Raw genomic sequence first — 15,880 nt, 5'->3', positions numbered from 1 at the left:
TTGTTTCAAGACTAAAAGGAATGTGTCAACATCGTTAAGCAATTAAACACACGAAATTCAATAAACGTTCGTTTCACGTTTCTCCAAACACATACCTGAAACCATCAATCGGAAGTTATATTCGGGTTCATCTTGATGCTATCTATCTTAATCACCAAAACTTTTTAAAAAATGTGTCCAAGGTAATTTATACTAAGGATGGTCAATTTGTTCCCTGTTGTACTTTTTAATCTCTCAAATTGTATTTATTATGGTTTGCAACACATCTCATAAATAAAGATGATGAATTTGATGTACAGCATATTTTAATGGATAACTGATAATATAAAGGATCAAAAAATACATTTTTAGTATCATTTTTAAACAAGTTGGCTGCTAGCTAGTTCAGTGAGAAAGTAATGCAAGTATTAACAATCTAAAAAGTATAAGAAAGTGGTTTCAAAGACTGGCAAATATGTTAGAACATTTAAGGTTTCAGAAAAAAATAAGTCATGCCTCGAGTATGCAGAGAGAATAAATGTGCCATTGCCAATCAGCGTTATAAAGATCAAGCACCTACTTACAAGCCAGTGAAGCTGGAGTGGTCTCCACATGTGTTATAGCATCTCTGCCTTTATTATAAGTTACAACTGGCTGACATCTTAACATGATTTATATTTTTGCCATGTCGTCTGTTTTCCTTTTCCTTGGTAATTGTATAGCAACACCTCATGCTAGCATATCTCACTTTCGGGGTGAAAAAAAAAATGTTTCTAAAGATAAATTATAAAAGCTCTCACAGTAATTCTGTGAATACAGCAGAGACGAGGCATATCCCTGCAATAATTAAAATGTACTGAAGATGTAATGAAATTAGTGGAGTAATTGTGGGTGCTTGTAAAAAACACTTAATTGAGCGTAGATTACCGTATGTCATTATTTTTAATTTTATTACAAGTGAAGCCTAACTATTTAAATCTTGTTAAAAACTGAAGTAAATACTGCAGTAGTTATCTTGCAGTCCCGTCAGAAGTATTTTAGGCGTGAGTTTCATTTGGTAACAAGTGATACATTTCCGCAGTATACTGTGGCAGATCATTTAAAGTGTCTTTTCAGCTGCACATTTTGTACAAAGTAATCATTCTACGAAGTGAATAGTCGAGTCAAGTTGAAGTTGGGGAGCATGCACTGGTACAGTGCGTTGCCACACCCACTACACGTCGAAACAGCTCAGGATCCCGGTTGGGATGCATCAACCCCTAGATTGTCAAATCGAGTGTCTAAGGTTTTCAGGGGACACATTTACAAGATTATTGAGATTTATAAAGGTACATTGCTTAGTTTATATTTAAATTTTATTCTCGGAGTTAAAAGCTTATTTTTTTTAGTTCAATTTGTTCACCTGCAGTACTGTATGTGGTTCAGTTTGTGGCTGAAAAATTCGAAATTTGACTTCTTCATCTTCAAATTTGATATTATTTTTGTTGGAGGTGCAAACATAAAATCAAACACCTTCTAGAGGTGTGGACCATGGAAAAGGCTGGGAACCACTGATCCAGGTTAATAAGATGGACCAGCTTATTGGGCTGAATGGCCTGTTCTTGTCACAACTGTCCTAATGTTCTTCAGTTCATTTATTTCTTGAAAAAAACCTTTTTCATTATTAAAGAAAATCTAGCCTTAAGTATCCAGTATACCAGGACAATGCAGAATTAATCGATTGGGAAGACATGAAGAAGAAGAAGAAGAAGATCACACAGACAACTCCAAAGAGAAAGTGGGAACTGAAACGAGGTTATTGGACCAGGGAAAAAGCAACTCTAAATACAACATTACTACACTCCTTTATTTTTCTTTTATTATATTTAGAATTAGTTGCAAAAATATTAAGCTATGATTGTGCTGACTGTTAATACCATATACCTATATTATTTTACAAATGAGCAATGTATGAATGATGATACCCTGTGATGGACCTGAACTGGCACCTTCAGCTTCCTCGTTTGCTCTCAGTGCTTCTAGAATTGGCTCGCCAACACCATGAATCAGAATAAGAAAGCTTAAAAATACATGAATGATTGGTCAGATAAATGAAGAAATAGCGAGAATCAGCTTCTCAAAACATGAAGTGCTCAATAAGAATCATAGCTGTAATGAACTGACGTTTCTAAGCATGTGTGGAGTTGTTAAAATCAGAATCTATTTATATGCCATAAAAGAGAAGGCGCTGCTGCATGCTGATGGGTAAACCTGTAAATTATACACTGAAAGCAGAGACAATGCACAATAAATGATATTATACATCTAAGCAGCACTTTGCCAAAATGATTAATGGCACCCACTGTTAACTACTCCACTCAGAATATTGCTTGCACAGTAATAAACTGCAAGTCATATAAGCACAAAGTAACAGAAATGAAGCAGCATTAAATAAAGAGCTCTTGCTGCAGACTTTTTTGTATTATGGCTAAATATTTTTCATTTGAACAGTAGACAAAAATTCATTTTTTCAGCACACACTTGCCTATTTGCGTTTTCGATGAGTTCCTGTGGAACTGTGGGTCTGCGGTTAAGCAGTACAGGTCCATTTTAAAATAATTAAACAATTAAATATCCGGCTTGATCTCCATGGGTGTGTGTTCTCACATGGCTGCAGGAGGTTTTTTGGGGTAGTTGAGGTGGCACACCTGTACGTGAGGGTCTTGATGGCTTCACTGGCTTTCCACGGTTCATGATTGAGGCACTGCAACCACAAAGGTGTATATAAGGGGGAGATGGCATGGCAGAGAGGAAAAGGGTGAAGAAAACGAAAGGAGAGGAAGATGGAGGACATAAGATGGGGAGAAGGAGATGGGAGTGATAGAGATTCAATGCAAGAGAGTGAGAAAGAAGGCAGAGAGCTGGGAGGAGAGCCTCTCGGGGGAACATGTGGCCGACGCTCAGGGGCTGAAGAGAGTCACTCCCACTAAACAGTTTGGTGGAGTGGAGGAGAACAAGTGGCTCGCTTCTGCTTAAGTCCATGAAGTCAGCAGGAGTCGGGGAGGGGCTACAAATGACTGCAGGAACCCAAGCCTTGGAGCGAGGAGGTTCAGGTGGGGCGCCCTACTGGAAGCCATGGAACAGTAAGGACTTCAACCTGGAGGAGAAGGTTGGCTGGACTGTTGGTTAGGCATTTCCTCGGCTGCAAGGTCCCATTTCAGAGAAAGTTGAGGAGACGACCATTTTAAAGGGCAGCACTGGGGACTGTGATTTTAAAGAGAAGATCCATGTCGTGTTTTAACTTCATTTTTACAGATTTTTTATTGGATTGATTTTAACCTTCACTGAACACTTCATTTTTCTTGGATTTTCTTATTTACTGAAGACTTTTGAGCATTGTACCTTTGAACACTGTTTTTTAATGGATTAATTGTTTAGTAAAAGCACTATGCACTTTTACCCCTACTACTTGCTATGTGTAGATCTGCTCATTTGCCCGGCTCATCTTGGTAACACTATTGATGGTGGCAGCTCCTAAACAAGAGTGGACGCATGGAGCTCTCTGCACTCTGTGAGCTCTCTCACATTTCCACATTAAAATACATCAAGAGTACTTTTTGTCACCTCTGGTATAAAAGGTATATAGTCCCTTCCATCCATGTGTTCATTTTCAGAACCCGCATTATTTATTATAGGGTATCTTAAACTTTGCTTGGCCACACCAGGCACAAGAAGGGAACCACCTCTGGATTCAAGCTCAGTCCACTGCAGGACCACCACCCACACTCACCCATATCAGGCCAACATGTGCATCTTCAGAATGTACAACAAAACTGGAGTACCCAGAAAAAATCCACACAGATATGGTGAGCATGTGCAAAGTCCACAAAAACCAGAACTGCACTGGTTTAGGAAACCATACCCAGGTTCTTGAAGCTTTGAGACTAAAACAAGAACCACTGCTCCAGACTGCCATCATCAGAACCAATTATGCCCCTCACTGTTGACTGATGATGATCATTTATTTATTTGATTGAAAATTAGAAAGGCAAGGGCAGGGGAAGTGATTTGAATAAGAAGTAGTATTACAGGCCTGACAAATTTATAATTTAATCATTGTAGTATAATATCAGCTGTGCTAGCCATCTAAGATGGGATGAAATCTATATTAATCAAAGTAGACCTCAACATTAATGTTTGCAGTGCACCATCTGTTGGATTGTATTTTATAGTGCATATAGTAATTTAATACATTTCATTTGTCTTTCCAACAGATGGTGTATCACAAACATTTGTAGTAACAACATGCATTACTACAAATGTTTGTGATGCACCAACTGTTGAATGACAAATGCAATGCAAATGTTTCTGTTATATGCCATTTGTTATGGGATTCATAAAGCAGTGCTAATGTTTGTGATGCGCCATCTGTTGGAATAAAAATTGCAATGCATTTTATTACTACAAATGTTTGTGATGTGGCATCTGTTGGAATGGAAGAGACATAGCAACCAAATAGGCACAAAGACAGTTTTCATTTTATTAAGGTGGATATAAAGGAATTAAAATAAAAAAACATATATCGGGCGGCACGGTGGCGCGGTGGGTAGTGCTGCTGCCTCGCAGTTGGGAGACCTGGGGATCTGGGTTCGCTTCCCGGGTCCTCCCCACGTGGAGTTTGCATGTTCTCCCTGTGTCTGCGTGGGTTTCCTCCGGGCGCTCCGGTTTCCTCCCACAGTCCAAAGACATTCTGGTTAGGTGGATTGGTGATTCTAAATTGGCCTTGGTGTGTGGGTGTGCTTGTGTGTGTCCTGCGGTGGGTTGGCACCCTGCCCGGGATTGGTTCCTGCCTTGTGCCCTGTGTTGGCTGGGATTGGCTCCGGCAGACCCCCGTGACCCTTTGTTCGGATTCAGCGGGTTGGAAAATGGATGGATGGAAAACATATATCCAGAATGGGCAGAATGGTGGTGCAGTGGTAGCACTGTTACCTCGCAGTTAGGAGACCCGGGTTCGCTTCCCGGGTCCTCCCTGCGTGGAGTTTGCATGTTCTCCCCGTGTCTGCGTGGGTTTCCTCCGGGCACTCCGGTTTCCTCTCACAGTCCAAAGACATGCAGGTTAGGTGGATTGGCGATTCTAAATTGGCCCTAGTGTGTGCTTGGTGTGTTTGTGTGTGTGTCCTGCGGTGGGTTGGCACCATGCCCAGGATTGGTTCCTGCCTTGTGCCCTGCGTTGGCTGGGATTGGCTCTAGCAGACCCCCGTGACCCTGTGTTCGGATTCAGCGGGTTGGAAAATGGATGGATGGATATATCCAGAATGAAGATGTTCTACAAATTCTGAAAAGTTAAGACACTCTAGTTTGTGTTGTTTTTGAAATTATGTTTTAGAAGGGAGAAAGTCAAATAAGGTTAAGAGGCTTTAGGCATTGTTAGTGGGCTTGGTAAGGGAAGTAACGGAAGACCAAATGGTAAAGTGCAGTCTCTAGTGTCTGAGATTGTGTGCAAACATCAGAGCACTGATAATAAAACTCAGAAAGCAACAGGCACACGAACAATAATGGCTGTAAGACATATTGAGCATTTCACTGCATAGAGCACAGACAGACATGACAAAATCTAACAACTCATCACTTGATCAGAACATCCAGGGAAGATGATGTGAAATAGGATTACATTGAAGACCTGTCGGAGTTGGTGGTAATGTCTGTGCTACAAAGGCTAATCCATCAATAAGAGACAAGAAAGTTTACAAATACTAAATCACAAAAAGTGGTGACCACAAAGCAATGTTAAATGTTGAAATACATTAAAATGACAATATCTAACACTAATGCACTGTGGAAAAATGTAACCCATTAGTAACAAACAATAACTCACTAAAAATAAACAGTCGTTTTAAAATTACATTATTATTAACATAGTAACATTATTCATTATTCATTAATAATAAACAAACATAGCAAAGTGAGAAAATATGGGAGTTCACTATAGACAAATTAATAAAAACATCAAACCAATCAGTCCATGGGATAGACAAATGCAGACTGTCATGATTTTGTTATGTTTTTAAATTTTTCTGATATTATTATATTTTTCTATGCATCTTTTGTGGTAAATACCTTTGTTTTTTCCTTCAGAGAATGTATTGGTGAACTTAGTTTCTTCACTCAGTCTTTTTAAAAATGAAACCTTTAATCATTTTTATTTTCATTATTCACTGTGACGCCATTTTGTTAGCATGGTTGTCACTAATGGAATTCACGCATCATCAACGCAATGAGATAAAAGTCATTACCATGGAACTATTCACTGTCCAAATCTTTGGATACCAAAGGCTCTTTGACAAACGACTATACTACAAATCTGTTTTTTGACTTTGAGTATGCTTAACCATTAAGTTAGGTGAAAGATTGTTTTTTTTCTTTCTTTGATGGTTGTGTTTTTTGCCATTGAGTGTCACTTCCTTATCCTTCTGTTCTCATTCTGCTTACCCTGCCAAGGCAGGACACACACATACACACGCACACACACATATTGTGTCTTTGATACAACTAAATGTCTTTTCTGGAGCCTCCAGAAATAAAGACATGAAGAGATTTGCAACAGACAAAGAGGATACATGCCCGCCTTGTTAATAACTGCTTACAAGAACTGAAAGTAATACAAAGTAAAACAAAAAAGAGTAGTAAAAATAACTTTAGTCAAAAAATATTTTCCATCCTGCCTATATATAAGAATTGAAATTAAATTTAATAGAGTCCTGTACAGTGTGAAATAAAAGACTGGACACATAATGATGGTTTGGGACAGCCACCCGTATACTTTCCCTGGCTGCAAAAGGGCTTAAGTTACAATGGTTGTTCATAGGTTCAGGTCCAAAGTAGAACTGTCTTGGTAAGTTTATAAGGTGACTCAAGGGAAGTGATGTCGTCAGGGTGGAACAGGAAGTGACATTCTCAGGGCTGGGACAGGCAAAATTTCCTGTGTCTGGTCTCTTCTTCTTTCGGCTGCTCCCTTTAGGGGTCGCCACTGCAGATCATCTTCTTCCATATTTTTCTGTCCTCTGCATCTTGTTCTGTTACACCCATCACCTGCATATCCTCTCTCACCACATCCATAAACCTTCTCTTAGGCATTCCTCTTTTCCTCGTCCCTGGCAGCTCTATCCTTAGCATCCTTCTCCCAATGTACTCAGCATTTCTCCTCTGCACATGTCCAAACCAACGCAATCTCGCCTCTCTGACTTTGTCTCCCAGCCGTCCAACTTGAGCTGACCCTCTAATGTACTCATTTATAATCCTATCCATCCTCGTCACACCCAGTGAAAGTCTTAGCATCTTTAACTCTGCTACCTCCAGCTCTGTCTCCTGCTTTCTGGTCAGTGCCACTGTCTCCAACCCATATAACATAGCTGGTCTCACTACCATCCTGTAGATCTTTCCTTTCACTCTTGCTGATACCCGTCTGTCACAAATCACTCCTGACACACTTCTCCATCCATTCCACCCTGCCTGCACTCTCTTTTTCACCTCTCTTCCAAAATCTCCATTATTCTGTACTGTTGATCCCAAGTACTTAAACTCATCCACCTTCCCCAACTCTACTCCCTGCATCCTCACCATTCCACTGACCTCCCTCTCATTTACACACATGCATTCTGTCTTGTTCCTACTGACCTTCATTCCTCTCCTCTCTAGAGCATATCTCCACCTCTCCAGGGTCTCCTCAACCTGCTCCCTACTATCGCTACAGATCACAATGTCATCAGCAAACATCATAGTAAACAGGGACTCCTGTCTAATCTCATCTGTCAACCTGTCCATCACCATTGTAATTAGGAAAGGGCTCAGAGCCGATCCCTGATGTAATCCCACCTCCAACTTGAATGCATCCATCACTTCTACCACAGACCTCACCACGGTCACACTTCCCTCGTACATATCCTGTACAACTCTTATGTACTTCTCTGCCACTCCTGACTTCCTCATAAAATAGCACAGCTCCTCTCGAGGCACCCTGTCATATGTTTTCTCCAGGTCCACAAAGACGCAATGCAACTCCTTCTGGCCTTCTCTATACTTCTCCATCAACACCCTCAGAGCAAACATTGCATCTGTGGTGCTCATTCTTGACATGAAACCATACTGCTGCATAGTAATCATCACCTCACTTCTTAGCCTAGCTTCCACTACTCTTTCCAATAACTTCATGCTGTGGCTCATCAATTTTATCCCCCTGTAGTTACTACAGTTCTGCACATCCCCCTTATTCTTAAATATTGGCACCAGTACACTTCTTCTCCACTCCTCGGGCATCCTCTCACTTTCCAAGATTCCATTAAACAATCTGGTTAGAAACTCCACTGCCATCTATCTTAAACACCTCCATGCTTCCATAGGTATGTCATCTGGACCAACGGCCTTTCCATGTTTCATCCTCTTCATAGCTGTCCTTACTTCCTCCATGCTAATCCGTTGCACTTTCTGATTCACTATCTCCACATCATCCAACCTCTTCTCTCTCTCATTCTCTTCATTCATCATCCTCTCAAAGTACTCTTTCCATCTGCTCAACACACTCTCCTCCCTTGTGAGTATGTTTCCATCTTTCTCCTTTATTACCCTGCTGCACATCTTTCCCACCTCTGTTCCTCTGTCTAGCCAATCGGTACAGGTTCGTTTCTCCCTCCTTAGTGTCCAGCCTCTCATATAACTCATCATACGCTTTTTCTTTAGCCTTCGCCACCTCTCTCTTCACCTTGCGCCTTATCTCCTTGTACTCTTGTCTACTTTCTGCATCTCTCTGACTATCCCACTTCTTCTTTGCCATCCTCTTCCTCTGTATACTCTCCTGTACTTCCCCATTGCACCACCAGGTTTCCTTTTCCTTCTCCCTCTTTCCAGATGTCACGCCAAACACCCTTCTTGCTGTCACCCTTACTATACCTGATGTAGTCTCCCAACTGTCTGGTAATTCTTCACTGCCACCCAGTGCCTGTCTCACCTCCTCCCTAAACTCAACCTTGCAGTCTTCCTTTTTCAACTTCCACCATTTGATCTTTGGCTCTGCCCTCACTCTCTTCCTCTTCTTGATCTCCAACGTCATTCTATAGACCACCATCCTATGCTGCTTAACTACACTTTCCCCTGTCACCACTTTGTAGTCTTCAATCTCCTTCAGATCAGATCAACTCTTCTGCATAGGATGTAATCTACCTGTGTGCATCTTCCTCCACTCTTTTACGTCACCCTATGTTCCTCCCTCTTCTTAAAATACATATTCACCACAGCCATGCCCATCCTTTTGGCAAAATCCACTATCCTCTGACCTTCTTCATTCCTCTCCTTTACACCATACCTACTCATCACCTCCTCGTCTCCTCTGTTCCCTTCACCAACATGTCTATTGAAATCCACTCCAATCACCACTTTCTGTCCCTTGGGTACACTGTTCATCACTTCATCCAACTCACTCCAACAATCTTCTTTATCTTCCATTGCACACCCAACTTGCAATGCATATGCACTAACAACATTCATCACCACACCTCCAATTTCCAGCCTCATAATCATTACTCTGCCTGACACTCTTTTCACCTCCAAAACACTCTTGACATACTGTTCCTTCAGAATAACCCCTACTCCATTTCTCCTCCCATCCGCACCATGACAGAACAATTTGAATCCACCTCCGATCCACCTGGCCTTACTCTCCTTCCATTTAGTCTCTTGCACGCACAATATATCAACCTTCCTTCTCTCCATCATATTTGCTAACTTACCGGTCATACTGCCAACATTCAAAGTTCCTACCCTCAGTTCCACTCTCTTTACCTTCCTCCTCTCCTCCTGCCTCTGGACACGTCTCCCCCCTCTTCTTCTCCTTCTTCTTCTTCAGCCAACAGTAGCCCAATTTCTGCGAGCACCCTGTTGGCTAACAGTACTGTCAAGAGAAAAGAGAGAGATTCAATGCAACCTGCCGTCCCCAGGCCTGGAGTGAAATTGGTGTTTTCTGGCCCCTTTGATTGACTCCTAACCGTACGTGTGTGACAACAGTTAAAAGAGAAATTTTTATTAAGGCATCGGATTTCCTCACAATGATTTAACAGTATTCAGCGCATTTGTTGCAGTGTGCCTTTTTTCCTGCACATAGTTGCCACCACATACTTTTTTCATTATGCTTTTGTCAGTGTAAGGTTTTATACTTGGGAATTCCTGCTTTTGTTAAATCACAAATTTTTGAAGCTGATTGAACTGCACATCTTTTGAAAATATAAACCGTGACAGAGAATGAGTGAAATTTAAGATTGTTCATATAAGCCAGATATAACTAGGGGATCATTTATATTAATTTTTAAGCACCTTTTATTTTTCTTGCCTCCTTGCAATTGACCTAAAAAGGGCCTGTAGTTGGCATGTTATTTATAAATGATGGATATTTTTAAATGTGAGTGCTGTCATTAGTTGGGGAAGCACTCATGCAAACTGCAAAATTAAAAGCTGCAGAGAGACACAGCCAACCCTGCAGGATGAACGTATTGAAACATGCCCCCCTTTACAATGTCAGAAGAAGCTTGATTACGTCTAGAAAGTCCTGATTACCTCTAGAAACTTGTGAAAACAAGGGTGACCAAGTAGGAATTTAAACCAGCCAGCACCACCTGCACTTCAGAAAAGGTCATCCACCAAAGCTAAGCACGTTCGGGCCTGGCTAGTACTTGGTTGGGAGACAATTTGGGAAAAACTTGGGTTGCTACTGGAAGAGTTGTTAGTGGGTCCAGCAGGCGGTGCTTATCATGTGGTCTAAATGTGGCTCCCAATGCACCAGTGCAGTGACGGGGACACTGTGCGGTAAATATGGCGCTGTCCTCCAGATGAGACATAAAACCGAATTTCTGACTCTTTGTGGTCATAAAAGATCCCTGGGCATCCTTTGTAAAGAGCAGGGGTGTATCCTGATGTCCTGACTAGATTGTCCACTATGGCCTACTCATTCTGCCCCCTAATCATCCCCTGCTTCTAACTGGCTATCTCTCTCTCACCACTTCGCTACCTAACAGCTCATGTGTAGTGAGCCTACTGGCACAAAAATGGCTGCATCATCGCATCATTCAGGTGGATGCTGAACGTTGGTGGTGGTTGAAATGGCCTCCTACTCACTATGTAAAGCACTTTGAGTAGTGAAAAAAATGGTGTATACTGTAACTGTAAAGAATTATTATTATTAAAGGGCCAGGATCAGAGAGGCGGCACACTGTCACCGTGCCACTTATGAATTTTTATACCACATGAAATAAACTGAACCAAATTCTTAAATTACTGTATTAATATTTTCTGTTTTTTGTCCAGAATGTACTGTAGTGAATGAAAATTACACAGATTTAAGTAATCCTCTGCTAAATATTCATTCCCAATTACATCTGACTTTCTTGTTAAGATAAGGATTTTTCATTAGGCTTGTCCAGCTGTTGATTGAGTTGGACACAAAACATTTTGCATTATTCTCTCCAGAAGCATTTTAATCTGGGTTAGATTTTCTACGGTATGTTACAGATAGAAAAGAAGACTCCAAAAAGCTCAACTCTTTTGGTTACATGCTACTTACTATTACTATTTTTGGATTTTTCTTCAGCATTCAATACCATTCAGCCTCATATACTCATTGGGAAATTGAACAGTATGAATGTAAACCCATTTATTACACTATGGATTCAGAACTTTCTTTTAAATCATTCACAGACAGTTAAAGTACAGGACACATTTTCAATAGTCATTCATTCAAACACAGGAAGTCCACAGGGGCGAGTCTTATCACCATTACTGTTTACTCTGTACACAAGTGACCTGAGACAGAACAATGACCACTACTCCATTATCAAGTATGCGCATGACACCATGATCATAGGATGCATATCTGGGGAGGATGAAAGCGACTATCTAAATCAAATTAGCCAATAAAAGATGTCATTTTGCTTGGCTTTTCTCTACATTTTAAGAGACAGAAATCTGTATGTTCACCTATTGTAGTTCTGGGAGAGGAGGTAGAAATAGTGACTGAATATAAATACTTAGGAACTTACCTAGATAACAATCTTAACTGGAATACAAATACAAAAAAATATTCTCTAAATGCAACCAGCGCTTATTTCTCCTCTTTAAACTCAAACTATTTAAAGTAGACAAGGACCTCATGTTGTCCTTCTATCGCGGTATGATCCAGTCTGTTGTCACTTTCAGTTTTATTGCCTGGTTTAGTAGTCAGACAAACCAAAACTCAAAAAAGCTCCAGCAGATTACAAAGTATGCGGCTAAAGTTATTGGGGCTGATGTAGATGATTTGACTAGTGTGTGTCAGAGTGCAATGCTAAAGAAACTGGAAATCATCTCAGCTGATGACAGACATCCATTACATGTAGAACTAAACTCAGTAAATCAGGAAGGATAGTCGCTTTGAAAATCCACACAAATCGCTCCAGAAACTCCTTTCTTCCTTGTGCCATACGACTTTTCAATAAGAAATATCAGAGATAATGATTAAGGTTTTGATATATATCCTGTAACCCCTTTTTTTTGGTGTAAATATGCATTATCTAACTGCCTTACCTTAACCTTTCTTGTTTCTATTTGTCAGTTTTATTTCATTCTGTCTGTTATTAGATACAACTGAGAAGGCAAATTTCATGTTTTCTTGTGTAAACATGACTAAATAAAGAAACCTTAAACCTTAAACCATAAACTTACTAGCCAAACTAAGTCTTGCTTTCACTCACCACAGTTGTTCGAATTCTTGAGGAGCAACTTCATTAGCCTTGACAAACCCTGTGAATAGGATAGTGGCCAGCTAACTCATACTTGGTAGCCATTTATTATTTTAATCACTCTAGATAAAAGTATAGAAAATATAAAAGCAAAGTAGTATTTATTAATGTATAACCAAATAGAAGAAAATATAATAAAAATATAAAATAGCAATGTCTGGATTTGAACAGTCTTAGAAAAGCTTACTGAAAATTAGAAATGTCAAGAGGTTAGCGGCTTTTGGTTTAGCGTTTGGTGTTATTCATAGGTTATGTTTTCTGATGAATCAGACGCTCTCAGGTCTCTTGATCTTTGATGTTGTCCTTCTGTCGTTGTTTTTTGTTCTGCTTTTGGTCCATCAGACGAGTGATATTTATGTTAAAATGCACACGTGGGGTTTTAGGACATGTGAAACTGCACACATTTGATTGGCTGAGTTGCCCTGATGACGATTGACTCTAATCAAAGTGTTTGACCTCTTAAGTACCCCCACAATCCTTCCTTTCTCAAGCTGTAAACTAATTCTGTAATTCCTAGTCCTACAGCGTCCATCCATTCCCAGGTTATAATTTAATTAAAACAGCTTTTATGGCCTCTGTGCTTATGCCCCATTCCCAGGTAATAAAGTATTTGAAAATGAAACTCACTGGAAAAATGCAGATATTACTAGTACAATGCAAAATGATGCTTTCAATGCCTGTAATCAAAGTCCTGTAAATTCAGTTCATCTGAATTACTTGAGCAAAATAACTGTAGTACTAGGGAGTTGTACCATGTTAGCCATTATGAATGTAGAGAAAAGCCAAGCAAAATGACACCTTTTATTGGCTAACTAAAAAGATTACAATATGCAAGCTTTCGAGGCAACTCAGGCCCCTTCTTCAGGCAAAATTAAAATATAAATAGTTTGCAGCTGAAAAACCAACGAATCTCCACACCAGAATAGTGTGATAATGCCTTCTATGTCCATACATGTTTTTTCTTTTCTTCTACAATAAGGTGGTTGGTTCATTGTGTGGTGGGTGCAGCAACGTGCTATCGGTGCATGCTCCCAACCTGTCTACAATAATGTGAACAATTAAAAAAGCTGTTGACCTATTTGCTACTATTTGTGCTTCTGCCTTGCAACAAGTAGACCAGGGTTCACATCCAGGGTCCTCTTTGTGTGGAGTTTGCATGTTCTCTCATTGTCCGCGTGGGGTTCCTCTTGGTCCTCCAGTTTCCTCCCACAGTTCAAAGACATGCAGGTTAGATGGTTGGTTACGCTGCATTGACCCTGATGCGTGTGTGTCTGTGTTTACCCTAAGATGGTTGGCACCTTGGCGTAGGGTTTGTTTCTGCATTGTGTCCTATGCTTGCTGGGATAGACTACCACTTCTTCAAAATAGATGGATTACTATCATCATTATATGTTTAATATTTAGTTTAAAACTATTATATGCTACATATTTTGTAAATACTAACTAACCTTTCTTTTACTCTGTTTAGGAACAATAACATCGTGGGTGGTGATATTTATTCTCCCCATCAACAGTGCCTTGAACCCCATCCTTTATACTCTTACTACAAGCTTCTTTAAAGAAAAAGTGGAACTCCTGCTCTGCAAGTGGCAACAAAATGCATCTAACAGGAAAAGCAGAAAAAGTGTGTCGAGTTCAGTTGTTTATATCGACAGCTCCCGTCACCCTTCATTACATTTAGGATTTTTCCAAAGAATATCAATCTGAGAGATGGAGGCAATACACTCATGTGGAAGAAGTGAAATGCAAGGCAAGCTATGGAGCATCCATTGCATCAGCAGGTGGGGTCCAATAAAAACTGTGCATCCACACTTAACTATTGGCAGCTTCACAGCTTATGAACGAGAGTTACATCCTAAAGCGACTGCTCACAAAGGATCAGCGCTGAAGAGAACTCTTTCAGATCTCAGCTAAAGACTTGTGTGAAACACAATGAGGATGCATTGACAGTTTATACTTGAGGTCACCAACCAACAAGCAGCTAATAGTCAGCTAAAGCTACATTTACACACACAATATAAGGAATACCTTTTCTTTAAACTATTGCAGTCATGCAATTCTTAATTTAAAATGAATAATGTATTCTATATATAGTAATATATTTTGACTACTGAATATTGTATTGGTGACACAAGTAAAGGGTATGAAACATGGCAGTTCGCTATTCTAAAAAGACAGGGTTTAATATGAACATAGTGGTTTACATAATTCCAGTATATTAAGAATTAAATGAAGTACGTGTTCTTGAGGTTCTCTTTTTTCTTTAGCAGTATAGTAGAATTGCAGCAAACATAATGTTTACGTGGTGTTATGCAGGTATATAAAATAAAATGTATGACAAGGTTCAGCTGAATTGAGCGCCACAGTCTAAATGTCTGACGGCGTTTTGTACTAACAGGGTGTTACCTTAGCCTGGGGTTTTGATGGCAAATTTTTGACGCATTTCCCACTTTATTTTTTAATACTTTCCTTCCTGGTGATATCTGTATTACTTTATTGCCTGCTACTGGAGATTTTTATTATTGTGGCAGCATTGTTTGAGGCATTGAGAATCAACTTCAAATTACCTTCATGAATCCTGTACCTGCAGGGGTGGGGAGGCCGAGTGTCATTTCTCCAGGCTAAGCGACTCGATGCGGTGTGCTATGCAGTTGTTGTTGCTGATTTCTGTTCTGTTAAGGGTTTCACTGTGTTCCTTTTATGTGGATTTAAAGTTAAGAACTAATTAAGGGTTTGGTCTTTCCAATGAAAACATATCATTGCTTATCATACACAACTATTTTGTCTGCTGGCAAACAATGCGATATTGTTTTTGTCCTATGCATGTGTGAGCCCCATTTTCTTCATCATGAAATTCTATATAACCTGCCTTTGTGCAGATAAAAGCGGCTTGAGATTTGTGTGAACCTCAATGGTGCTGCTAGTCCCTCTATGTGGAAACAAACCATAGGCATTAAAAATATACAGGTGAGCTAACCATTGGAGATGAAAAAGATGTTCTGAAGATCCAGTGGTCCTGTTAATATTCTGAAGAATAACTATCACTTCCTAGTAATTAATCTATCTATTAACTACTTTTGAAGTGGTAAAACATCAAAATAGTTATT

At 39.9% G+C, this 15,880-nt stretch overlaps 1 protein-coding gene across 1 annotated transcript in view; it reads left to right on the top strand.

Moving 5' to 3' along the window:
• Positions 1 to 14,943, top strand: part of rxfp2b (relaxin family peptide receptor 2b) — a 312,780-nt gene extending 297,837 nt beyond the window's left edge. The window contains exon 19 of the mRNA XM_028800786.2: positions 14,242 to 14,943. Coding sequence (XP_028656619.2) covers positions 14,242 to 14,480 — 239 coding nt within the window. The 3' untranslated portion in view covers positions 14,481 to 14,943. The remainder of the gene's footprint in view (positions 1 to 14,241) is intronic.
• Positions 14,944 to 15,880: the final 937 nt, after the last annotated feature.

Source organism: Erpetoichthys calabaricus, chromosome 4, assembly GCF_900747795.2.
Source record: "Erpetoichthys calabaricus chromosome 4, fErpCal1.3, whole genome shotgun sequence".
NCBI lineage: Eukaryota > Metazoa > Chordata > Cladistia > Polypteriformes > Polypteridae > Erpetoichthys > Erpetoichthys calabaricus.
The sequence above is the reverse complement of the archived record's forward strand: the minus strand, read 5'-3'. Positions and strand labels throughout refer to the sequence as shown.